The sequence below is a fragment of the Pleurodeles waltl genome, chromosome 10, assembly GCF_031143425.1.
Source record: "Pleurodeles waltl isolate 20211129_DDA chromosome 10, aPleWal1.hap1.20221129, whole genome shotgun sequence".
In the NCBI taxonomy this organism is placed as follows: Eukaryota; Metazoa; Chordata; class Amphibia; order Caudata; family Salamandridae; genus Pleurodeles; species Pleurodeles waltl.
This window is the reverse complement of record NC_090449.1, coordinates 949,234,999-949,261,642: the sequence shown is the minus strand read 5'-3', so window position 1 is coordinate 949,261,642 and position 26,644 is coordinate 949,234,999. Positions and strand designations below refer to the sequence as shown.

The following is a 26,644-nucleotide window of genomic DNA, read 5'->3' as shown; positions in this document are numbered from 1 at the left end:
GATTTCAAATACTATTAAATAATTTTCTTCCAGACATTTCGAGCAGTGCTAGTCAGCGGCGCCCTGGACACATTATCACCCAGCCTCAAGTCATTTGTTAACTCACCCATGATTTCTGATTCGTTTTGCCACAATGAGCACATCATAAAAATTAACTCTGCATGAGCATTTCAAATAGATTTGTGGGGACATTTATCTCTAAGGAACTCAGTTAACAGATATTAAGCATGAAAAGTCTGAGGAAAGAAAGTCTGAAATTCAGTACATTCTGTAGGCATCTTCCACGTCACCTTGCCCAACTGTACCAAACTCTGCATGTCCCTACAATTACCAGGCTGGTTTCACTCCTTACTTTCTAGAAAGCTTGACCTTATGAAATGTAACCGGTTTAACTGGTTTTGAACTTTATTGCACCCAGCAGTTACTATTTGTGATAAACAGTGCACCACCTATAAATGCAATGCCTGCGCAAACAGGTATCTCATCGGAATCTTTGTCACGCATGCTTAATTGTTTTCAGGCTCCTAGGAATTAATTTTACATAAAGACAAAATATTGATGCTCATCATGTTAGTAATAAGTGTGGCAACTATTAAAAATAAATAAAATTGCAAATTTGTGCCTGTATACACTAAATTTAGATGCCAAATATTTTACTAGTTACTATTGGCGTTTGTTTTTTCAGGATTTTATTTGGTGTCCTGAGGTTAACAACTCTATGAAACAGCGCTTCATTTCTTGGAGTGAGGTAAGTACCGGCACTACTACTTTTTTTTTTTTTTTTTTTTTTTCATTTACCATAATGTAGCTGCCTGACAGGGCGAAACAGAAGCACACAGTGAGACAGTGCAACAAAGAGGCTGTGGGTTTGGTGACGGGGTGAAGAACAGAACTACATAGCAGATGAGAGACACAGAGATAGCGTTCTTGTAGAGTGCCTAAGTGTTGCAAACTACAGCATAGTCCTTAAATATAGGGTTAGCTATTACCATCCATGCAGAGCTCTAAAATGACAAAAGCCTTATACCACTCCAGGCACAGTATTACAGGTTTGAATTGGTAAAATGCCATCCAGGCCAACTTAGAATGAATAAAAGCAACCCCTGACACATGTTTCAGTATCATTACATCTCTTCAGAGATGTTTAGCTTTGTCCAGGCACAAAGGTGCACCCAGTTTAAGTCAAAACAATAAATTTTTTGCACTTAGAGTGCTGCATAAATTAGTGTCTGTTTTTCTAGGAACGGTTTTGACAGCCTAGAATAGATGGCACTAGCTAATCTATTTCTTAAAGACTTTGCAGTATAAATGGCAACATACTTCGTCTCTTTCTAGCTCAGCGTGGATGGCACTGAATAAGACTATACTTAGACACTTTGACAAAAAAACAGATATTTGAGTTGAGCAATTTTAGGGTGTCACTGGTGCTCTATATAGTAGATACTCCCCACCTAAACTTGGGAACTACTTAGAGAGCTCTGCTTCTCTTTTGCATAACTTATGTGGCACTTTAAGACAGAATGGGTATTGGTTTGAGATGTGTGTGTATATATATATATATATATATCTATATCACTTACCTCATTTATACTTACCTGCGTGGTAAAGGCAGATACGTGGCAAATGTATGCGTTGTGAAAAATGAATGGTAAATGTATGCTTTGTAACATTAACATCGTGGTGCTATATATGTAGAATTTGTCAGAGGAGAAAACTTGACAGAGCGGTCTTCCCATACTATTCAAAGAAATGGTTTTTAAAAGTCCCCATATCCATTTTTTTAAAGGTACGTCCCTCATCCATCAGTCCCTTTATTGCAATTCAAGCTTTAGTAGCAATCCTGTGTATGACAAAGCATTAGCTCTTCAGGCTGAGGTCAGACAAAATCTCTGAGGAATGCAGAAAAAAAAATCTAAGGAATATGAAGAGGGAAAATCTTGCCTTCAGCGACATAAAGCTCACCGGTAAGTAATCATGCTGTTACCCCATTGTCTGCCTTAATCATCAGTTGTTGCTTATTTGGTAAGTATCAAGCAGTGCCCTGTCACTAGCTGTCCCAAGTGGTGGAAAATCGTCCTCTCCTATTAGGTTTGTTATCATGTCGGAGAGTACCTACTATAAATCCACTAACTGGTTACAGGACTGAGCATCCATGACTATAGTGGAAAAACTCATGTAGAGCATAAGAGGGGTTGGTGGTCTTGCGTAGCAAACAAGCTAAAACTGATGTCTTGATCCCTTGACGGAGAGCTAAGGCCACAACCTTCATAATTTTATTTGGGCTGAGGTTCAAGAGTTGTTCAACCACTGCAAATGGGTCCAAAAGATTGTGCTCAATCAGTGGCATTGGTAGTCAACTACTTGGGATATTGAGAATTACCTCAAGCTTCTGGACATTCTGTGTTTGGAGTCAGGCAGTAATGAGCGTTAGGCAAGACAAGTTTCTCTTCCCTTCAGAACTGCCAATTAGATAAAACAGAGAATTAGATATACCTGCTGCCTTGGTCTGACCAAGGTTTCTGAGAGTTCTGGGTCTATCAGCTCAATTTGTCATAAAGAATGCTAGGTTAAGGCGCCGTCACATCCAGTTGGTTCAAAGGAAGAATAAGCTACAAGAGACTAAATGCTGTAAGACTTTCATACATGCTGCCCTGCTAAACAGTCTAGGCCGTTGACCAAAACATTGAAGTTATCAATTACATTTAAGGTGTAAGAATCAAGAGGCTGAGCGCTAAATAAGCAGCAACTCCTGCAAACTATGCTCTAGCACTTCAGGAGGTTGACTTATTACTTGTGGACTTCAAGGGAGGATACGGTATAGGCAGTACTTTGATCTGTTTTGCATGACCAGCCAAAAGCTCAATTCATATCAGGCAGCCCATTAGTCCCAATATGGGGTCGGTGGAGGCTTGAATAAAGTAGCGTACGACTGGAACACTATAAAATGTGAAACTGGGTTTCAGGTGAGTTGACCACATCTGTAAAAAGATCTAACAAAATCATGCATTTCAGTTAAATGTTTTAAAATTATATGAAGATCAACAACTAGTGACTGGGTGGGGAGAAGCTGAAAATGTAACATGAGAGCTAATGATGCAGAGTTAAGGAGCTTAGCAATACTCTTAGGATCTATTAATGACTGATAATGATACAATTGCCTGAACTCCAACATCTATCATAAGCAATAACATTATTGAGATGGACTCCTCATTATGCACAGGGAGCTTCAATAGTAACAAAAAGAAGGAAAAAAAGTAATTGAGCTGCTGAAAATAAAGAAATGGAACAGAGCAAATTTAAAAGTGTGCCCAAACGTTGGAAGAATTGTGTTAGGTTGAATGTTCAGGAGTTCCCTTTGCAATTTTTTAAGGTTTGCAAAAAAGATACTATTGATAAAAGATACATTTCATGCACTGTACAGTTTATCAAATGCAGATAGCATACAAAACATAGATTTTTGCCCCAAACACTCTTAGATGGGAAATTCCATTGGCCTTACTGTCTAAACACTGACTAAATTCAGTGTTCCATCAAACTGATAATTTCTTTCCTTTGTTCTTCAGACTTCTCCTTCTAAACCTCACATAATTGTGGTGGGAGCAGCCACGGTAAGCACTGTTACTTTTACTTGTATTTACATCATTGCTTTTCCTATATTTATATGATTTCGTTACAGATTAGTGTATGAACAAGCTAAGTAGTTCTAAGCAAGCTAAGCTGATTAGCCAAGGGCTATTCCACTTACAGGAAATACAGCTGAATTATAGTAGACAATGCCAACCAAAAGTTCTAGGACATTCTTCTAAGTCTTGAGGGAAAAGATATGGTGGCTGGAATAAGATTCTTCTTCATCTCACTAAGAACTTACCTTTATACCAGCAGAAGGCAGCATGTGGTGTCTTTGCCATCACCTGAGAAATCATAATTTGAAAGCAGTGCTAATTTCCACAGCAAGCGATTGATGCACATCACAATTCCATGCATATGTACTCCCTAAATTCATTAAGTTCAATAGGAAATGCTACACTGATACTGAATAAACTGCAGACCCAATTTGTCGATTTTTAAGGGCTTTTTCAGGCCATGTAGGGCACAACTCAGTCATTGATGTTTAGGATAAAGGGTGGGTAGTAGCATAAAGGTAGAGCTCCTACAAATACCATAACTTACTCTGGCCATGCAACACTGCCAAAGGATTTGAGCAAAATATTTTACCCAAGACAACAATGATAATATGTTAAATGACATTTATCACTGTGACATCTTGTGATGCAGTTACATGTACGTTTGCTTCATTTTTATATTATTCTTGACAGTGGTTTACTTTTTGGATCCCCAGGGAATTCCTAATTTCTTCTTGTCCCTTCAATAATGGGACACAGCCTTACCCAGGAGATGTTGGGGTGGTCTTGAAGTAATTGTGTTTGGTTTACCACACTTCTTTTTGGGTCAAAAGGTCCGTCATCCACAGTGAAGCACTTGATTCCTGGTAGTGATTGTTTCATCCCATAAGAGGGGGACCCATATTTTAGGTTAATGTCAGTGAATTAGGATTCACAGTTAGGTTACAGGTTCATCCTATAAGAGGGGGGCAACATTTTGTATATTGATAGGGAGTTCACGTGTCATTGCCCAGCCCAAATTTTGTTCACCCTGTAATCTGTCCCATGATCCTTTCCAGAGATTGATGAAGTTCCAGCGTCGTGTCTACAAGTGACATGCTGTGTGACTCCCAAAAAAGGTTCCCTATAATTGCATAATTGTACTGGTTCTGTTCAAAGGCCCAAGTCGTGTCCCTTCATATCACCCAAGGAGAGAAACAAAATGTGTTAAACTTACCTTCTGGTAAGTTTCTTCTTTGTGAAGGAGACAAATGAGAAGCAAAGAGCTTCATTTGGAGTCCTCTGTATGAAAGCACAAAAGTGCCAAGTTTAGTGTAACATACTGGCCAGCCATTTTGAAGCAATGTCTGCCACTCAATGATAAACAGTGTGTGCAGAATACAAAGGTGTATGGTTATCTGTGGTACTGAGGTTCATTACTTTTTTTTAAAAAATAAGTGCACCATATTGACTGCTCTGTTTCAGCACCAGGGAAGGCTCAAAAGTTGTCCCTGAAGCCATCGAAAAACATACCAAAGTATTGAAAAGCTGTGAAATAATTTTTTGATCGAACATTCCCACTAACACATACATACCTGTTTGAATGTTTTTACCTCATCATCTTATAGATTGCTACAGCTTCCAGAACATTCTGTTTGCTGGCACCAATATTTTTCTACTAAAGTACTATTTGGTTTGTATTTGCTTCTTTAGTGGTCTATCAAGATTCACAATGGCAGCACAGAATCCTTCATGCAGTATAAAGCCAACGTGTCTGCAGTTGCACTCATACTAGAAAAGTTGGCAGAGACCACCGAGGTTTACTGGGCCTTACAAGGTGAAGTAACATGTTGTATGTAATAGTTGCAAGATGCTTTTTTACATTACTCTTGGTTTCGATCTTCGCAACATTTATTTAATGCATGATTATTTGTTTTAAAGTTGGAATACCTGTCGAATTTTTATATCTACATTGGAATAAGATTCATGTTGAAAATTATGCAGGAAGTCTTGTATAAAGACTTGTTTTTGTGATCTCACTACAGTACGCATCAGCTGTCTCGCACAGACTGCCGTACATACAATACTATTTATCAGGCTTTAAGTCAGCCACTTCTACCTAAAAGGATAGCTTTCCTTGACTATCTCAATTTTTTCATCCCACAAGCATTACGTTTTTTTAACCTTGCTTTTGATTGGCTGAGTTGTATCCTTGCACAGCTGACATCATGGAACTACAAGACAGCAGTGATTTACCCCATAATTCACTCAGCTCCAACTGTGCAATACAGTTTTTATTTTTCATTTCTTATTTAGCACTACATGGAAGTGCATGTTCTGCTCCTTCTGTTCTTGTGCCTTTTCCCTTGTTTCCCCAACCACACTCCTTCCAGCCTTACTCTGCTTGTTGGACTCTCCCTTTGCACTCCTCAGCCTCTCTGTCCCCTTCTCTGTACCTCTCTATACCCTTCTCCTGGACTTGAGGAAGTCCATAAACTCTTCATAGGGCTTTCCATAGATGAGGCTGAAGATGTGAAGCCTTGCCATATAACGCCTGCCAGATAGCTCGCTTGGTGATGCCATTGTTTTTGTCCCACAGAACACTCCTGTTCCTTCCCCCTCTAATTCCACCCATCTCCCACTCTGATAGCTGCCACTATTGTCTTTGCCAATGCATGATGCTTTTAAAATGCTGCAACATTGGCAAGGCCAGTAGAGTGGCTAGCCTGTCTTGAAAGTGTACTTTAAAGATGGCACTCGCGTTGCAAATGAATCATGGCATAACCAAACATGGGGACCACCTTGAAAGCATAGAAAATAGCATTTTCATACTTTGAATATGGCCACCAATTTGTATAATGCCACTTTGTGATACACAATATGGCGAACATCTTGCAAGTCAAGTAAGGCTGAGTCATACCCTTGGGGGCTGTGATTTATGCCATGCTTCTTTCCTCGATTCATTTCTGCCTTATATTTTACAACATGCCTGTTCTTTTCAGTTTTCAAGCCCTACTACCCCAATAACAGGCCTCCAAAGATTAGATCCCTTTCTTCCTCCTTGATTTGGGGGGTGGGGGCTAACAGCTGCAGCCTTGCTCATCCTGGTTACTTTAATTACCTGTGCAAAGTTGCATTTATTGTTATTTCAGGTGTCAATCTGGAAAACCTTACTTCTCCTTATAGTTAGTGCAGGAGGACAAAAGATAATGCTTGGACTAATTAGTCTTTGAAACATATTTTCTATAGCAGGAATCTTACTAACCAGGGTGTGTTGCACGATGCATTTCCACATCCTTTGGCTTAAATGTGTATTCCACATGCAGTGCCGCAAAAAAGGATCAATACTTGGCAGAAGCAGCAGAAATGTTTCTCGTGCTAACTGGGATGGGTAGTGTTATAAGGAAGATGTCTGGACCAAGTATTGATGATTTGCCCCAGATGTCAGTGAACCAGCATTACCTCCTGTGTAGGAGTCTGGGTTCTCTTCATAGTGTAAAAAAGCTAAAGATTTCTTAAGCCAGGAAATGAGCACTTGCTGTCTTGCTCAAATGCTTGATAAGATGAGTGGTGCAGATATCTGTTGAACAGGAAAGGTACACCACTGAACAAGTGAACACAGTGAACAAACATAATTGTTTATCTGTTGTTGCCTATAAACATCAGTCTGAATGGATCTCCTCAGAAGTGTGAAATTTGTTTGACCCGGATAGACAAAGGTGACCTGTTAGTATTGGAAAGCCTCTCAATAAGTTGACAAACTAAGTCTGTTGAGCGGTGGTAGACCAGTTTTGAGACGTAATATATTTTCCCCATTGCTCAGAATAGTTAGTCTGGTGACTATGGCTCATAGTAAGTTCTCTTTGCTAGAAAACGGAATCACCGCGAACCTCGTACCTGTATAAATGTTCAGGTTTGTGTGGCCACAGATTGAATCCTACTTTGTTTTAGCAAGAGTGTACCAAGAGAACCTTTCTTTTGCATATCTCACTCTTCTTAGTAGAGCTAACTCTCCTTTGTGTTTTGACTAGTCCTTCGTTGAAATGGTGCCCTTAGCCTGTAATTTGGGAAGCAAGATGGTAGCATCAGAAACTGTAGTGAAGAGATACAGTTGCATGCATTGAACAGACTCTCACCTTAATGCCATCCTCTCGAACGGTTGGTGTCATGAACAGTGTCTAATTCGTATATTCCTTTTTGATTGGGCAGAGCAATACTTTCTACCTATGGGAGTTTATGCAGAATTTAGGTGTGTGCCTATGGCATCCAGGTTTTATGTACAAATATTTTGTGGTTTTGGTTCTCCACCTGATTAAAGTGTTGAAAATTACCCGTGGTTTTAATTAGTAGAGAGCTTGCAACCAAAAATAAATGAACTGTAGTGCACAGCTACATTATTGCTTTACCTAATTGATGATAATTGGAAGAAAAGCAGTACAACCATGTATTTCTTTTCAATAGATCCTGTTAATGAAAATCTCCTGAGTGAAAGTAGAAAAATGATCACCAATGAAAAGATTGATGCCTACAATGAAGTAGCCGTCAGTATTTTAAACAGCAGTGCCAGAAATTCAAAATCCAGAATTAAGATTTTTAGTGTCTCTAAACTTATATCGCAGGACACCATTACAGAATCTTTGGATGGTCTTCATATCCCTGAATCAAGCAGAGCTATAGTAAGTGTGTTTTGTTACTACTTCCAGAATTATTTTACATATATTTGATAAAGCAGGTACCACTGTGGAACTAGTTAAGTTATCATTTTCAATATTATTCGGGTTGCCTTTTGTTTGTCATGTTTCAACGTGGTGAGCATATTTCTGTTATGTGGTGGGAATTAATTCTAAAGTTTCTGTTAAAAAAAAAAAAAAAATCCAAAATATAGTTAAGGCTTGAACAATACATAGCTGTTAGAATATACAGTTATGGGCTGGTGTCCTCCATGTTCTCCCCGATCGAAAACCAATTCCTTCCTGGTGAATTTCACTTCTCAAATACAAGGATATTGCCTTTAGCATATTGAGCAAGCCACTCATGCTGACTGATCTTACACCAGTCCAAATATTAGATGCAGTGTGCCAGATGTGAACTGCGAATCATTGTGCCTACAACAATTCACAAACTTACATTTTGACTCATTTGGATTGTTTATTTCCTGTTGGCATGCCCCTTACATAATATACTCAACAGCCTTTGAAAGCTTTTCCATAGTTGCAAGCTAATTGTTCGTCATCGTACCCCCAAGTGGCTCGTGCCCCGCAGTAGGGTTTTTCTGCACTTGCTGGGACCTACTTGTGTAACCATGATTGAGTCTACAGTTTCCACTCTTAAACACCGTCTGTCTTTCTTATTTCTCCATTGAACTTTAAAATGACAGAAATGGCTGTTGTCACCACCATCTGTCCTTGCATTTACAGCTTACTGCAGAGCCCCAGTCCTATTTAAGTATATTCATTAGCCAGAAGCATGACTAGTGAATCCGAACTGATATATATAAACAAAATAGTTAATAAAAACCATAAAACACATTAAAAAAAATAAGCCAAGTTAACAATACCAGGGGTGATCTTGCCCATTCCCCCAATACCCTCTTCTGTTAACATACAAAAGCTCTTATTTTCAGTGAAATGTGGGTGGAAAGGTGTTGAGTAAACATACACATACTAAAAGTAAAACCCAGAAACAGATCTTAGGTAGAGAATCCTGCTATCCCTTTTGACATGGCATATCACATTTAGTCTTTGCAAACTGAGCTATTGTACTCACAATCCCAGAGTGCAATACCCCATATTAGAAACACCTAAAATCCAGGGGCGATTCCTAGACTGTGATCCTAGTGTCCATTACGACCTTGCATATCACAATTAGGCTTTACAGGCGGATCTTTCCGACATTAAAACAATAATTCATCAAAATAAAACGACATTCATCACAAAAACATGTCGATTCCTCACAGTCCGTGGCATTAGAAGGCAGCCCCTGTTCCTTTGTTAGCGGAAGCGAAGGGGTAGAGACACGGGAAATACAAATTCTCAGGAACTGAACTAGCCTGATGTTTACCGTTCCCTTACTTGGGTCCAATGCTGACATGACCGCTGGCCTACGGGACCGAACTCCTAGAGCGTTAAATTCCCTTCTCAGTAGGTCCCTTCTCTGTCTTTGGAGAACTGGACATATACAAACCACATGAATCGTTGTCTCTCTTGTCTGGTGGCATAATCTGCATTCCTGGGTTTGTATCTCAGCCTCCTTTTTCCATTTAGGTAAAAAATCAAGGGTTGGAAAAACTCCCAATCTATGCCATAAAAGGCTCGGTTTATATTTCAGGGGCAAAGGAGCAGACAGAATTGGTGGTTCCGTGCCTAGTCTGTACGAGTTTAAAACCAACCATCCATGAGATCTTTTGGATAGCTCTTCAATATCTCCTAGCCAGCGTAAGCTTTTGGCAGATTTATTTACTGCTTTATTAAAGGCAAAAGACGGCAGTGATTTACCCCATAATTCACCCAGCTCTAACTGTGCAATACTTTTTTCCAAATGCTCCTTGAAATTACTATTACCCCTTTCCAAATTAATTTCCTCCCAGACTAGGTTAGCTAGCGTTCCCTTAGTAGCATGACTTAGTTTATAGCAAGCCATAGTAAAAGCGGGCAATCTATCCAGGGACTGCTTTACTAGGGAAAACTCCAATCTAATTTGGGCCGGTGAAGCCGATCTGGGTAGCCGAAAGACTTGCTTATACGATTTAAGTAATAGCCTATCTAATAGGGCCACCTCCTCTCCCCTCATTATTTCTGTACCAGGCTCCCATTACTATGGTCATCGGCTTGAGAGGGCGCCCGAGGATTGATTTTGCTAAATTCCCAAAAGCACGATTTAGAGCTTGGGCCTTCTCACTGATTAGTTCCCTAAGGCCCGCGAATGTACCTTTTGAGTCAAAACTGACCCCCCAGGTATATTATTTTAAGCCTCCTTCGAAGTACCTTCCAAACCAATGAGGTATTGCCAGTGAAACTGGCAAATTTGCTTTGCAAGTTTGTATTTTTTGTGAAAACTGCCTTATGCAGGACATCACCAATTCTTTATATAAAATTTCTTACAGTATGATATCTGTAGTGTTGCCAGGCCAATTAAAAATTATAGATTCACCACTTATGCTTGTAGCCATTCTTAGCTTTTAATTTTTGCCACTTCCCTTAAGAGGTTTAACACAACATTTCTCAAAATTACGCCAGTGTTACAAAAAAATTTGCCTCCGCATAGCCCTAACAGATGGACGATTTGATTTGTAGATAACCATAGAGATACATAGTTACAGTGAAACATAAGCCTATATTTAAAAAAATATAAAACAACAGTATGGCATGTTGACTGGTGACAGTCTTTATAGATTAGTGTTCCAGAGCAACCTTTCTTAAATAATCTAGCATTCATTATAATACTGCAGATTAGGACAATTGTTTTGTTGGCAGCTCGAGACAAGGAAGTGAATGCTGGGGACCTATGCCAAATAGTTTATAAACTGCCCACCGAAAGTGTTGGTTTCTTCATTTGAAATACATCTTCTGTGAATGTCTACATAGGATATGTGTGGGTGTTATCTACCAAACTACAACGAGGTATTTGGAAATTAAAGATGGCTGCTAGATACAAACTATTTGATTTCTTCTGTTACTGGTGGAAGACTGACGTGAGGGCCCCACTAAATGAAGACTACAAATCTTCAATATATTCAGTCTGTTAATAGTGGTGTTTCTGAATAGGGGACATACACTAATAAGCATTGCCGCCCTTTTTAAAACATTCTTTAACTTACTGTCTGCATTATTAATGAAGACACGCCATGAATTTATTGAAATCTGATTTTGACATTTAATCTGCCTTATACTTTCTGAGTGTACGACTGGTATTTAGACTTTCTGATTTTTTTTTTTTCTGTGAGGAGCCTGTTATGTATTAATATATTTTCTGAGACCTTGTATTCTCTGTTGACAGAGCGCTATGATTCTGATGAATGCCTACTGCAATAAAATAGTAAAACCCGTTGATGGTTCCTGCTGCCAGCCTCGTTCCCCTCTCACACTCATACAGAAACTAGCTGCTTGTATTTTTGCTGCTTCGGCTGTTGGATATTTAATACAGACATTGATACATCGAAATATCCATCGAAGGACCAAGCCATGCACTGACCTAGAAAGTGGAGAGGAGAGGAAGCCCACCACTGCCACCCCTGCTGCCTCTACTTTGGAAGTACTGCTGCAGTCAGTCTGCAAACTGGGTCTGATTATGACCTACTTCTATCTGTGTGATAGAGCTGACTTATTTATGAAGGAAAATAAGTTCTACACTCATTCATCTTTCTTCATTCCGATCATCTACATTCTGGTTCTGGGAGTATTTTACATTGAAAGCACTAAAGAGGTAGGTTGTTTCTTCTTTTATTAAACTGTATATGTTTGTCAGTGATGGACATAAACTATTATTATCAGCTAAATGGTTTAGCTCAGAAGTAATTTGCCTTAGGCCTGCGGTTAAATATTGTATACCGCCATTTGTTCATCTGTCCTGTGTTTTATTCCACAAGCTTGTGGTGCCACAGGCTGTTGCTGTATGACAGCTGTTGTTGCTACTCTAGTGGCAGCTTTTGTTGCAGCTTTGGTTGTGGTTACAGGTGGTGTAAAGTTGTCCCCGCTACCACTGTTTTCATTTCAGTTGTCTCTGCCTTGTTGACAGCTGTTGTTGATGCTGTTGTACCTGACATAGTGGTAGATGTCGTCCCTTCTTTATTGTCCTTGCCATAGCAGCAGCTGTAGTCTTTCCTTTCATGGCAGCTCTTCATGTTGCTGCTGCCACTTTTGTGATAACTCTGGTTGCTGCGGTTGTTTCTCTTGTCATGACTGCTGTTGTCCTTGATGTGGTGGCAGCAGTGGCCATTACTTTGATAGTTATGATTGCTGCTGCTGTCCTTGCTGTGGTATATGCCATAGTTTCTGCTGTGTTTACAACAGTGGTTGCTGATGTCCTTGCTGTGTTGGCAGTTTCTGTTGCTGTTGTCCCCTCTGCCATGTTGGCAGCTGTGGCTACTACTATGGTCACTACTGTTGCTAAAGCTTGGGTTGTAATGGAAAGTCTTTTTTGGGCTTAGGTTCTGTGCTGTTGTGGTATATGTGGTTGCTGCTGTTGTGAATGATATGGATGTGCACCAACGCCACTGTTAGCTTTGTGGGGGACATTTGTGTCGGGGAGCGTCCATCGTGTAATTATTACAGAAATACAGACAGTGACTACTTTCTTAGCCTCCCTTACGAGAGCGAAAACAGTGCAAAATGTTTATCTGGCCAAATCAACACTGAACGGTGCACCCTTTGGTCTCTATTTTGAAGGGTGAGTTCTATCAAAGTTCAAGCTATCCATATTCAGACATAACAAGGTCAGGGATGCGCAGCTTACACGTGATCCAGAAAAATTCAGATCAGTGTCTCCAGTGTTATGTTTTTACTCACAGGCCTCCAAGTTGGCCCGGTAGACATATTCACACGGGCAAACTGGAGTGCCTATATATTTGTAGTGCTCTGGGGTTGATATCCAACAACGGGGGTAGACTGGCAATGGCCCTGGTAATGGAATCACATTTGTCACACCCAGAGGAGCACTTTAGTGCAATTGTGCAATACAAAAAAGCGAAATAAATTGATTGCGTCTTTTAGATTTGCATTGTAGTCAAGGCTTTTTACCTTCCTGCTGGGCCTTAGTGATTAGTTGTGTTTCTCAAATCAATATTAAAACGTCTATTGGCTTCGTTTAAAACATTCATGACAATTATTATGCTTCTTTGCTTTTCTATTACAATGCTTTCTCGTGACAGATCACGATCATGATTTTTTGTAATGCCCGTTTAGACGAAACTGCTAAATAGAGACCAGACTGATGAATGGAAAGGCTGGATGCAGCTCGTCATCTTGATCTACCACATCTCCGGAGCAAGTTCTGTGAGTGATGGCCTTTAGCTTTGGCAGTATACACTTTACATTGTTTTAATGTACTGCAGTAATTTCTCTACAGTAGATTTATTAGATCCTGCTTTTCATACTCTTTCTATATTCAGGGCACAGATACAGTTAACTTAATGGGGAGTAAACACATTGTGAACGCACCAGTAAACAACGAAAATAGTAAACATATATCTGATGTTTGTATTCGCAGTAGTTTGCTAATGAATCGACAGAAGCATATCGACTTTTTTTGAAGTAGTCTGCAACTGGGTACAGATCTCTATGATACGTTATCATTAGCTATTGCTGGAACAGCCAGCCAGTCGTTAGCCATGCCATCCTTTGGTCATGCAGTTTGCATTGTTCTATTTTTTAACCTTTATCTTAGATCATTGTGGTCTTTTAAGCCTAGAACAGAGCATTCTAGTCATTGGTTCGCTCTGAAAATAGTTTTCTATCTAACTAGAATAGCTGTTGCTAAATTTCATCCTTTATCTCTTTTCGACGGACAGAGGGTAAATAGACCAATTCCGTATGTTTTTTGTATATATTGTGTGCCCTTCAAAAGGTACACACTTTCCACATTACTCTGTAAATGCAAACATGAAACACCAGTAAATCTGTTGATTTTTCAGAGTTTGCAGCTTCCATTCAGAGCATTAGAGATCACGGTTTATTCTGCATTATATTCGTTTTTCAGTGCATGTTTTTATTTGAAAACCTATAAAAAAAATGACATTAAAAATGATGGGTATCAGGGTTATGCACGGATAAAGTAACATGCTTAGATAGCCGGTACCTCACTATCTGGGCTCGTGCATCTGTCATGGTTTCTTTAGATGACAGAAAGGACAGATTAGGAAGCTATTTTTAATCTTCGTTAGCATGTGTTTAATTTTATTTTCAAACTAAGATCTATTCCCCCCCCCCCTGTTCTCAGGAACAGATAATTCTGTGCGCTCCTTCTTGTAAGGATAAACTAGGGACCAATTTGTTTAGGAAAGAACTGTCCCCAGACTGGTAAAGTGAACTAATTATTGCTGATATATTATCTCTCAGTTTACAGAACACATAACCTAAAGAGTGCCAGTGCCTCCCTGGTACTGATGCTCTGTAGAAATCTATTGACAAATTCAAAAGAAAATGTAGATCCCTGGCTCTCCAGCTGCAAGCCCTGGGAGATGCAAAGGACCCGTAATGCTGTATGAACGGATATAGAACTGGGAATCTCGATTGTAAAACCTATCAGTTTCCATGAGGAGCTTTCAAATGTGCTACCATGCCATTATTATCTGGTCATTAATCCCAGTTGCCTTCCCCTCCAGGAGCAAGATTTTTGCCACCTAGCGTCGGCTCTTGACTTCTGTAAATGTCATATCGCCAGAGGCCCAGCAGCAGCTCAGAGTGGGCCATGTCTTTCAGCAATTTAGCCCCCTCTTTCCACCTTCATTGGAACTGCAGCCAGTCTGGGGTCTCATAGTAAGGATGCCCTGTTTCAGAATGTTTGTCCGCCAGTTTCCTTTGCAGACAAATACTTCAAGCTACCATCACTGCAGAAAGCTGGCATGATCTCACATAACCACTCTTACACTTATGAGAACTTCGAGACTTTCTGTTATTCAGACAGGAGTTCTGCATTCACACTTTAAACATTCACAGCCAAATAATCTCGTCATCTCACTGAGGCATGACTCCAAAACCTACTGTTCAATAGGGCTTCTTCATTTGAAGACCACTGGTATTAGTTCTTGATCGAGCTGGTGAGATTATTGATGATTAAAAGATATGAAGAAAGGTGGCGTGAGAAGTGTGTAAATAATAACTGGTTGGATATTCCTGATTAGGCTGGGAAGATGACTCAGTAAGCTAACCTTCGCTGTTAACATCTGCTGTGATCTTGAATGGTATTTGCTATCAATAGCAACATTGATAGTTTAGAAATAGCCGGGCTCTGGTATGTAATGAATTAATACTATTCTGTTTACTTTCTTTACAGTTTTTGCCTGTTTACATGCATGTTCGAGTTTTGGTTGCAGCATACCTTTTCCAGACAGGCTATGGACACTTCTCTTTCTTTTGGCTGAAAGGAGACTTTGGATTCTATAGAGTATGCCAGGTAGGCTTGACCATGTTCTCAAGATGCAGCATATTTACCAACTTCAGCCATAGCTTTAGGACATGCAGTTTCCAGTTACCAAGAGGTTGCATCGATTAACAAACAGTTGTTTTTCTCCTGTTGCTTCACAGCTCATGCTGATATTTCCTTTGTTCTCTAGTCCTCACTAAACAACCCGTTGATATAGGTTATGTTTTGTGGCCTGGCTTGACAGTGAAGTTGTCGCCAGACGTAATGTGATCAATCTAATAAAGAGCTTTCAGAAGTTTTGCAAAGAGGGGTTTTGGTTCCGTTCACATGTAGGTACATGTTTTGATTGGGCAGAAGATATTTCAGGGACACACATGACAGCATAATGTTGCTAAAGTGTCTTAGATAACTAGATAGTTTATGGTGTGCTGGCAACAGGACAGATGAGAGGAGGGCAGTCATGAGGAATCTATTGAAGGCCCAGGTCTCCTCCCCTTCCATCATCAATTTGAGACTTCAAAGTGCAGTTTTGTGTTTGAGGGCGGTTTTGTGTTTGAGAACGGTATGGGATGCCCATGGCTACTATCTGCAAGGATGTTTAGGTCTGGCTTAACAGTGCAATTGTAACCTTACCTCATGTGATCAACAAAAAGTAGCTTTATGCTGAGAAAGGGGCTCAGGCTCCACACACATTGATGCCCCTTAGTACATGATTTGATTGGGCTAAATCTGCCTGCTTCCACTGAAAGGACTGCTTATTTTGAATTTTTTGACTTGGGGTAAAGTTTATACTCTATACTGCGGGACTGAGCTAGTTATGGTAGCAACCAGTGATCAAGGCTATAGGCCTGCTTTATTTATTATGAAATTTTATGATAGTCATTAGGCCTGACATGTTAATTGTGATGTTGGTTACTGCATCTGACAAACACAGGGGGGAATAGATTTGCACTGTAATAATTCTTGCTCGAATGTCTCCTTAGCAGCCTGCGAGGCTTGTCTAATAAAACAAATAAATAATAATTCCATGCACATAAATATATACTCATATTGATACATAGAGAGCTTTTTTATGAGCGCTGTTCTGATGTTGGTCTTTCTGATTGTCATTTACACTGTGCTTCATACCATGGCAGTGAACTGTGAATGACTGCATTTTCTGATCACATGTATGAAAAGAAATGTGTTTAAACGTTAGGGCTGATTGGCCAGTCCTTTAGTTTTCTCAATAATAGTTGTTCATTTTTCATTCCTTGAATGTTGTTCATGAGGGTACCACAGCTCTCCAGGCAGTCCTAACAAGTCACTGTTTACTTGTCTCTACGGTCATCTATAGTACGCTGCAACCCATGTAGCGACTTCCTGTAGATCAGGAGACCCGTATAGAATGCCATTTTCCACAAAGTACCATTGTTCTACCATTTCTAGCATTTCAAGATTGCCACCAGGTTGATTGTAATTATGGCGGCCAACTGGAACTTTAAAACAATAGACTATTTGCAATACTTCTGCAAGACAGATATCCACTGCTATGTTTGGTTTTGTTAGTGCAAGCACCTGCCCACCATGTTTAGACAAAAGTATGTTATTTTTTTTAGTTCGTCTTGTAAATGTTGCTGAGTTTGTATGTGTTTTATTGCAGTTGTGTCAGAGAGTGAATACTCCGATGAGTCGTGAATAGATGAATAGACGCATGAGTGCAAAGAAGAGTGACAGTGTATTTATAATGAAGTATTGAGTGCATAAACCTGCCAATGACTCAAAAACTCTTTGATTCACAAAGCAGACCTACTTGCACTGCTAAATCTTGTAACCCAATTGTTTTGTGAGTGGGATGTGAAGTTACTTTATGCATGGGGACAGATGATCTAGGTGCCTAGTATCCCACTATACATGTACAGTGTTTGTTTTCTTGCCAGCCAGAAGATATGATACATTTTAATTTGAATGACCCTATGGTGTAAGATCATCAGAGGATCGTTCTTTATTAGTTTATTATATGTCACGGATTCGGCCATTGGTACGGCCTTGGAGCACTAATTGGGATCACTATATTCTAACCTTGGGCCTGAGGAGTCCATTGCAGACTAGAGTCTGGTGGTGATTGTGAGTTGTAATCTGTCAGGAGTAGTTTGAAAATAATTGGTGTTTTGTAGTTGATAGCTTGATGTGTTGCAAATTCGTTTGGTGTAGGGAGATGTGTTTCCAAGATTTTAATGTACTTACTAGGTTAACTAGTTGGTGCAATTATCTAGCACATTTGCAGGATTCTGTATTAACTGGAGGCCCTGCGTCTCATGGGCAAAGAGTGCCAAGTAAGTGTCATGTCCACTGTGGGATTTTACACTCCAGCTAAGAAAGTTGAATGTATTTTTTCTACAGAACATGGTATTGGGTGCCGTTGAAAAGTAGTTTTGTTGATGAGTATCTTTTTTTTTTTTTTGCAGGTAGTATTTCGTCTCAACTTCCTTGTTGTGGTTTTGTGTATAGTTATGGATCGACCATACCAGTTCTACTACTTTGTTCCACTAGTCACTTTCTGGTTCGTTGTCATCTATGCCACACTGGCAGTCTGGCCGCAGATTATTCAGAAACAGGCCAATGGTAAGGCAAAAGTGTCTTGTTTTGTTATTTCAATAACAATTATTATAGTTACTAGAGCAGTTCTTCTAATGCCTGGTGACTACATTGTGAAATAAATATATGAAGCACAAAGCCATCAAAATTCATCCGAGTTAAACTACCTTTTTTATTTTAGAAGTAAAAGTATTTAGTGTTTATGCATTTTGTCCAGATATTTTTGAGTGAAAGAGCAGATTTTATCCGCTGTCGTGATATGTTTAAATGTGGGTCCTTTAAGGGGAATAGCTCCAGAACATGATGGATAGTGCACCCTACAGCTGTGATGCTTCACCAAAGAAATAAGACATCTTAAGTTAGGTGTGTATAAAATGCAAAGATTTCCATTGGCAAATTTGTGGTTTGGGGAAAAACAAGAATCTGAGCAAACGAATCCTGCAAACGTACGTTTTGTTTGAAAACAGTTTCTACCACATTACACGTTTATGATTGATTTCACTTTGAAAAATGTTGCAAAGCATTGTGGTCGATACTAACATTTTACACACACTGTATTAACCAGCTATTGTAAATTGATCAAAACAAGGTTAATGCCATTAAGATTGATCCAACCTCTTTATCAAGTGGAATTGTTGTGACCACAGTTCGGAAACGGAGTGTTAAAGATAAATGTGGCTTGCTAAATAAAAATGTGCACATGTTATTGCAGAGGCAGTCTTTATTTAAGAGCCCCCTCTAGTTCCTAGCCAACGTCTTAACCGAAGTGTACTGATGTTATGGGTATACAGTTAAAGCCGAAAACAAATATTTTGTCATTCTGTTTCACAGTCTGTTTTACTTTCAGGAAGTTCTGCAGAAACGTTTTTGATAATTCTTAGATGCATTCAAATGTCTGACAGACGACAGTCATCTGAGTGCACCCTAAATTAAAATGCAAGTTTGCCCACCTCGAGGAAGATTTAGGGCTTTATTACAAGGTCCCTGGTAAGGGGACTGGTAATTTCTGCCTCCGGAGTTACTAGCACTTACAGTAACTCTGGAGCTTGAAAAACTATCATTACGCATTGGACTCTGAGGTTCTTATAAGTAAAGGCTAATAAGCAGGGTAATCCAGTTTACAGCCTCTAATTACCTTGGTAATACGTATTCACTGATGCATTTTCAGCCCAGATTCAGCACATAGGGCATTATTATGACTTCGGCAGACAGTGAACATTGCGCGGGGCAGGCCAGGGGGGCCACTGCACTGCCCATGCCACGTGCATGGGCATCCCCCTGCACCCAGTCTTCACCAGCTTTTTTATGGAAGTACTACCGCCATTAAACTGCTGGCGGAGAAGGGGGTCGTAATCCCCAGGGGAGCACTGCTTTCATCGCTGCCCTGGCAGATCAGGACCGCCAGCACTGCCAGGCTGACGTTAAGTCGTAATCTGGTGGTCTGCAGTGGTAGTACTATGGCGCTCGGATCGCCACCGTAACCCTGGCAGTCATTAGACCGCCAGGGTCATAATGAGGCCCATAGTGTTCTTTGATCCAGACTGGATATTCATGCTGGTTGTCTTCTTTGTCATTGTTAACCCATTGATAGAGTAAAATGTATTACTGATTTGTTGTTGTCATGAATGTTATTTAAATTACTGCTATGAAATGTCTGCTCCACTTTTATAAAATTAAATATGCTCATTATATTGTCTTGTCCAACAGGGAACAGCTTGTGGAACTTTGGCTTACTGCTGAAGCTTGCTTTTTTGCTACTAATCATATGCTTTCTAACATATTCTCAGGTTTGTATCTTCTTTTTATTTGATTGCTTAAGGACACCATCTTGATCGTTGGTTTTAATATATACCTAATGTCTCTACCTCTTATTGTGGTGTTTTATTTAATACAAATAAAATAAATAATGCAAGTAAACTGTTTCTGTAAATAGCAGCCTTTTATAATGAACTGTATCTTTTCCCCTTGACCAAAAGAAGGCTGAATGAACCCCACCAGTTTTGAGCCATAGACATCAATGACTACATTCAGATTTTTGGAGCTTAAATATTAATATTAGCACTCACAGTAACTTGAATAAACCTTAGCAAAGTTGATAGTTTAGGCTACCAAGCTGTTAGCTTTGCTTATTTCTTTGTAATGGTTTTTGTTAAACTGTAGCAAAATTATTAAAAGGTGGCCGAGCTTATTTCCCTGAAATTTTTTTGTTAGACTAACAAAAACCATTAAGAGATGGTCGCCCGTATCTGCACGTGCATTCAGATACACAGGTGACCATCTTGGAATGTTTTATAGCAGATGCAAATATTCTAACATGGCTGCCAGTGCAAAGGCACACATGCGCACCACGTACACAAATTGGTGGCCACCTTGGCCACATGAACATACAAGAGTGACAGTCTTGGAATGAAGCTAAACAATCAATCAAATATGGTCAGTTATGTGGACACGCATGCATCCTTGCAGGCAGCATTTTTAGAATGATTTATTTTCAGCCTTTAGTTACTGATGTATGCCTGCATGTCTGTCAAGACGCACAAGTGACCTGTTAGCAGTGTTCAGGAAGCTCCCTCCAAGCCCAGCCTTGGAAGTGCACTATTTTCTGTGTGGATGACAATGTTGTGCTTCAGCAGAATTCCATCACTCCCTTATAAAATGGGTAAAGTGGCTGATCAGTTCCCCATAGTGTATGGTGTAGTGGAAACAGAATGTGAATGAGACTTAAACAGACTATTCAATAAAGCAAGCAGAGTTAAAACCCCTCTATGTATATATGGGTGTATTGTTAAGGGTGTTTGGAGGAAATAAACAACGGCGTTGGCTAATACTGCATCCTAAAATGTGCTGTACCATGACTGCCCGTAAAACGTAGCTTTGCAGCATCAGTATTTTGTGCTTTGTGGATGCTTTTGGGAAATAGAAATAAAAGAGAAAATGGTTAGGGTCAGAGAGGTGAAGCACCAGGGTGAAAATGGAAGAGCTGAAATGAAGCAGCGGGCAAAACAGTACGGGTAGGAGAAGCAGAAACAGGAAGGATAATTAAGGAAAGGAAGGAATACAAAGGGAATACAAATGGAGGAAGGAGACGGACATAGAAATGAGGATGGAAAGGTCAGAGTGAAGGGTCTGAAAGGTATTAATGAGAAGCCAGGAATGAATGAATGAATGGAAGGAGAGGGAGAAAGGAAAAAGGTTAATAGGTCATAGGAGGAGAATGGATAAAGAAACGAATAACGTATGGAAAGGAGGAGAGGGTGAAGAGAAGATGCGGAGAAAGGCTTTTGAAAGTATGAGTAATAATTGATGGTAGGAATGCGACGAATGAGCTGAGAGGAAGGCCAGAGAAAGGCAACAGTGAGTTAGAGGGTGTTTATGAGAAAGCGCAAGGAAGCAGGCAGAGGGACCCCTTTGTATAAGGGCGAGGTGTTACCTCCTTGGGGCTCATCTCCACCCAGTTGCAAGTTTTACCTGGTGTGGCAATGCGCCCTGTAAAACAAGATGTCCACGGAAACCCGCTCGGAATGGAGGTGACACGTGGGATCGGACCCAGTGATTCTGAGTCCACAGAGGCATTCGCCATTCTGGGCCCGGTAACTCAGAATAGAGACCCAGAACAGAGTGACAACCCAGACCGGAATCTCCACATTTAAGTACTGACTGAGTGACAATAGATGCCAGAGTGAAATACCCGGACGTGGTGTGCGGAAGAGGAAGGCAGTGGTGACGATGGGTAGACGCCTTACAACATTATAAATATGGTTTAGCGTGACTAAAAATGAAAATACACTCATACCTAGAATGACAGATGAATGAATATACATTGTTATTCATTTGTAGCATGGATATTGTTTCTCTGCTGAAAACAGATTAATTTAAAAAGTGATCGAAAGCAAAATAAATATTACGTCATTTCTGGGGACTTCATCATTATGCTAATTATTACTTTTGAAAACCGAAAAAAAACCGCACACCTTATTTGGCACAGGATGTTGGCAACTAAGAAGGTCCCCTTCACCCCCTCCCATGTTTGAACACCGTAATTTGCTCCGTCTTCTCTTTTATCTGCTTTATTTTGTCCCTGCGTACTCATTGTCTCATGTTTGCTTCTTTCATCTCGCCCTTTTCTGAAGTCGCCCCATTCTTTTTCTCTCTTTCCTTTTTAACCTCTTATTATTCTTTCTTGTTTATTACCTTATTCCTTTCTCTCTTCTTACTTATTTGACAAAAAAGACACATTACCGATTTGCTAACTGTATATGTTACTTCTTGCTTGGATATGATGAACGAAGGAATAGAACATGTATTCCTTGATTACTTCACCAGACTGTGCTGGCTTCCTGGAGCCCGAGGCATACCCACACGTACCCACTTAAGAACCCAGAGCCTCCTCGTCAACACTGCCCTGGCCTGTCTGCATTTATAATTCTGCTGTGTAATTCGGGACTGTGGTCCTCTCCTCCGTTGTTTCCATCGTGGACTTGATCAGAGCAGGCCTCAGTCGTGGTCTGCAGCAGCCCACAGCACCCCCAGCACTGACTGGCAGCTGAGATTCTGGACATAAAGCCTCCTTCATGACTTACAGTGCACTTCTATGTGCTCTTCTTGCTCGTCTTGTATGCACTGCTGGGTTCACTGAAGGCTGTTGTGGCACCTGTCACTATCATTCGTATGCCAAGCCTGGTAATGAGCTATTGCATGTCTACTATTGCATTGCGATCAGCTGCAGCAGTGTGTGCTGGTCCCATGGCCATCGCTCCTTTGGCAGTCCCCCCTTTAGCTATTCCTTCTTTGCCAGTTGTAAAGATGTGCCTTTCATTGGATTCATGAGCATGACGTCATGTTATTTGATGATGCAAATCATATCCTCAAGTGCCTATCACCGTGGTTCTACAATGCATGCATTTGCACTTCTCCACGTACATGGTTCGCTGTACTTAAGCGGCCCAGCCATGAGGCTGCTCCTCCAGTGCCAACCCTGAATGACACAGAAACAACTCTCCTCCCTTCTGACCACTGCCTCGCAGTAACTTGCATTTTCAAGAGCCTGAACTGTGATCTGGCGGGGCAACACCTGCCACAGACCTACAAGCAAGTTATTAAGGACCAGATGTAGCAAAGGGTTTTACCCATTTTGTGTCTACGGAAAAATGTGTTCGTACATATGGCCCTTAGTGCCTCTTAGTGGCTCTGCATGTAGTTTTCGGCTGCTACTATTGGCAACTGTCTGAGTACCTTTAACAACTGTGAAGATGCAGTGAACCTGCTTCGGAAGCAGCTCCAAAGAGCGTAAACAGACTTGTTGAGCAGACGTCTAACGTTATGAGTTCTTGATTTAAACTGATTGTTACTTTGTAGAGCTTGGACTTTTTAAACCACATTTGTATGTTTAGTAGGTATATCCTGGTTGCACATGGTGGACGTCCCAAATAAATACATCCTGGTTTCACATAGTGGACATCCTAAATAAATAAAGCAAAGGGTGTCTCTGCCTTTCCAGATGGTTTGGTTGGAATTCAGTCATCTACATTTAATGTAATAATTGCTCTCTTATTCATACATACACCAGGGGCACATCACAGAGAGGAGCACAGTTTATTTAGCATTATTTATGCAAGAGGGTAAACAAAGTAAAACAGTCTGGTAATTTTCAAGTCCTTTACGTACAACATTGTCTACCATTCGGGCCTGATTCTTTTTCTGCCGAGTTTTAGAGTTAATTTCTGATAGAGAATATGACAAACACCATTGACCTAATGGGATGCTTTATTTACTTTCCGAGCGTATTGGAAACAATGCCCAGAGTATTCCTTTTTTTTTTTTTTAGTTTCTTTCCAAAGACGCATTGTTTGTTCCACCATCAACAGCACTTTAAAGTTTCTGGGGACATCCCATAAGATGTTTCCGGTGTGGAGGGGTGGGGAACCGTCACCATTACACATTCCATCAATACTTTCCTTTCCTGCCATGCTAGGGATTTCGAAGATCTCATCTCTTTTGAGTTGTATCGCACATAACCACAGCCTTGGTGTTATCTGTAATTCTTTTAATTATAAATAAGTCACTGATGAGAATTTGTGTACAGCTTTTTTTTTTAACTTCATAATTATGCATCGCATTATATGCTGTAATCTTTTATGGTGGCTACAAACTTTATTTTTTAATAAAAGAGAAATCAGTTAATATTCTCTTTAGTGGCATTGTGGTGCATGAAGCAGTTGCGGAAATATAAAAATGTGTTCAAATTTCTGATTTTTAGAGACTGCTTATTCTCTTAAATGTGGTTGTAATTTATTTTAAAAAAAATGTGGTTTAATGCAGCAATATTTGTTTTCTCTTTATAGGGTTTGTTTGAGAAAATCTTTTCCCTTTGGCCTGTATCAACACTGTTTGAGCTAAACGGAAACGTCTACGAATGGTGGTTTAGATGGAAGTTAGACCGCTACGTATGTTCCATTTTCACTTTTTTTAAATTAATATTATTAATTATATTCGTTTACTGCAGCGCATTCCTGCTAACATCACAAGAAATCAGGAATGTGCAATAAGGGTTTTTACTTGCTTTCAAATATATACTTGCACTTAAACATTTTAGGTTGGTTTGCAATAGTGTCTTCTGAGCTGTCACGTCAAGATACTTTATTTTTAGAACTATACTAAAAATAAAATCTGTTCCTGCCCCTGCAGAGGTGTAAGGGGTCTGAATCACACATTACTGAATAGCTTCTTAACATCTTAAAATTACTTTTATAGCCAATGCAAAAAAAAGATAATTGGGAAATATTTTGAAGGTATCAGTCCATTGTCTTTCACACATTTACAATGAGCCTACGTGGTTCAGTATGATTACAACAAATGTTGCAGCATGAAACCTTTTGGTAAACATTAACCATTCTGCTAAACCTTTTTGGAAAATAGTTTACCAGATGCATGGTAAAATGTTTGGAGACTAGAACATGCTTTTGCTTGCTTTGGGAAAGACCACTAGTTGTTGTCCATGGGAAAACATTTAAAGAAATGCTACCTCCTCTTCCATGATTAATATATATATATTTATGTTTCAGCAAACTCTATTCTGTCAGTGCCCTTTAGCAGGGGGCAGGCAGAAAAGGAATCTTCTCTTCTCTATCCCTTCCAAACCTAGCATAGTTTTACTTGGTGACAGTAAGTCGCATGTGTTCCCTACTTCGCTTAAATCACAGTGATTTAGATTATTGTTGGGAGAAAATATATTGGCAGCTGTCAGTGCATAGGCCTCCAGACTAAGATGGTCAAACCTTAAAAGTAGTGAGCATCTTCCAAAGGTTGCGGAGTGGCTGTACTACTTACACGGGTTCTTATTTCGGAGGCATAATACATCTTTGTTCAAGTTTGCACTAAAGGGAACTCTACAGACATGCTTTCTGCAGGTATTACGTAAGGACCCATTGTTTGTTTCATAAATAATTGTAGATTCATAAGGAGTTGAGCAGTTTATAGTGAAACATTTATTGTTACCTATTTGTAGACGTTCTTAAGCACTCTCTTCAAAGTCACTTGGCGGTCCACTTAAATACAGTAAAGTCAGAATTCATTAATCTGCCGATGCCCTACACAACATATGTCAATAATACACAGTTCGGTGGTATTCATTTTATGAGCTAAGTGGGCCTGCCGGGATTAAAACCTGTGGTCTTCGGGGTGAAACAGACATCCCTTCAAGGCATGCAGCAGTCCAGGGCTCTGTCGGACTTGGCTTGTTTTTGTCTGGGCAGAGCCTGCAAAGATCATGGGCTACACACTGAGCGCCCCTGTTTATGGACATTAAAAGGGCTTACTTCGCTAGGTATTAAACAAAGATCTCTAAACTGCACCAGAAGGAATTTCAATATTCTACTTAAGATGTCTAAAGCATTCATTAACCTGTGGGGCAATTACGGCCTGCCCTGGCTTGGGGGAGTGTCGGCACTTAAAAATTCAATCCTGCCGAAGATATTTACGTCGTACACAACCCCCTCCCCAACTTCACTGAATGAAGGATCAGAGGTAAAGGATATCTGTAACAACTTCATTTGAAATGGGGAAATACTGAGATTATAGGACACACCTTAGATAAGGGGTAGGGGTGTTTGTTTGACATACAACACTATTATGATACAGATATATGCAGTCGAATAGGTTTGGATCATAACACATATAATATGGTACTTCATAGATCAAATCTCACACCTGCTTATTAAGGGATTCCCAAAGCGACAGATGTGTTGAAACCTCTGTCTCACCCATAACAAGGTTAACGTTGGAGACGTGGGACTATTTGACCTGCCTTAAGGGATATTCACCTCTTACTTATCCCCCTTGACCCATGTTGTGGAGAATGAAACTTTTCCACGGTTCTTGACCGAATTCAC

General features: G+C 40.0%; 1 protein-coding gene across 1 annotated transcript in view; it reads left to right on the top strand.

The window, feature by feature from the left end:
- The window catches only part of CASD1 (CAS1 domain containing 1), a 103,712-nt gene that overhangs the window by 39,281 nt on the left and 37,787 nt on the right, over positions 1–26,644 (top strand). Inside the window, exons 5-14 of the mRNA XM_069211759.1 lie at positions 686–748; positions 3,564–3,608; positions 5,316–5,439; positions 8,064–8,278; positions 11,598–12,023; positions 13,502–13,591; positions 15,591–15,710; positions 18,128–18,284; positions 19,965–20,044; positions 24,599–24,700. Of these exons, the coding sequence (XP_069067860.1) occupies positions 686–748; positions 3,564–3,608; positions 5,316–5,439; positions 8,064–8,278; positions 11,598–12,023; positions 13,502–13,591; positions 15,591–15,710; positions 18,128–18,284; positions 19,965–20,044; positions 24,599–24,700 (1,422 nt within the window). The remainder of the gene's footprint in view (positions 1–685; positions 749–3,563; positions 3,609–5,315; positions 5,440–8,063; positions 8,279–11,597; positions 12,024–13,501; positions 13,592–15,590; positions 15,711–18,127; positions 18,285–19,964; positions 20,045–24,598; positions 24,701–26,644) is intronic.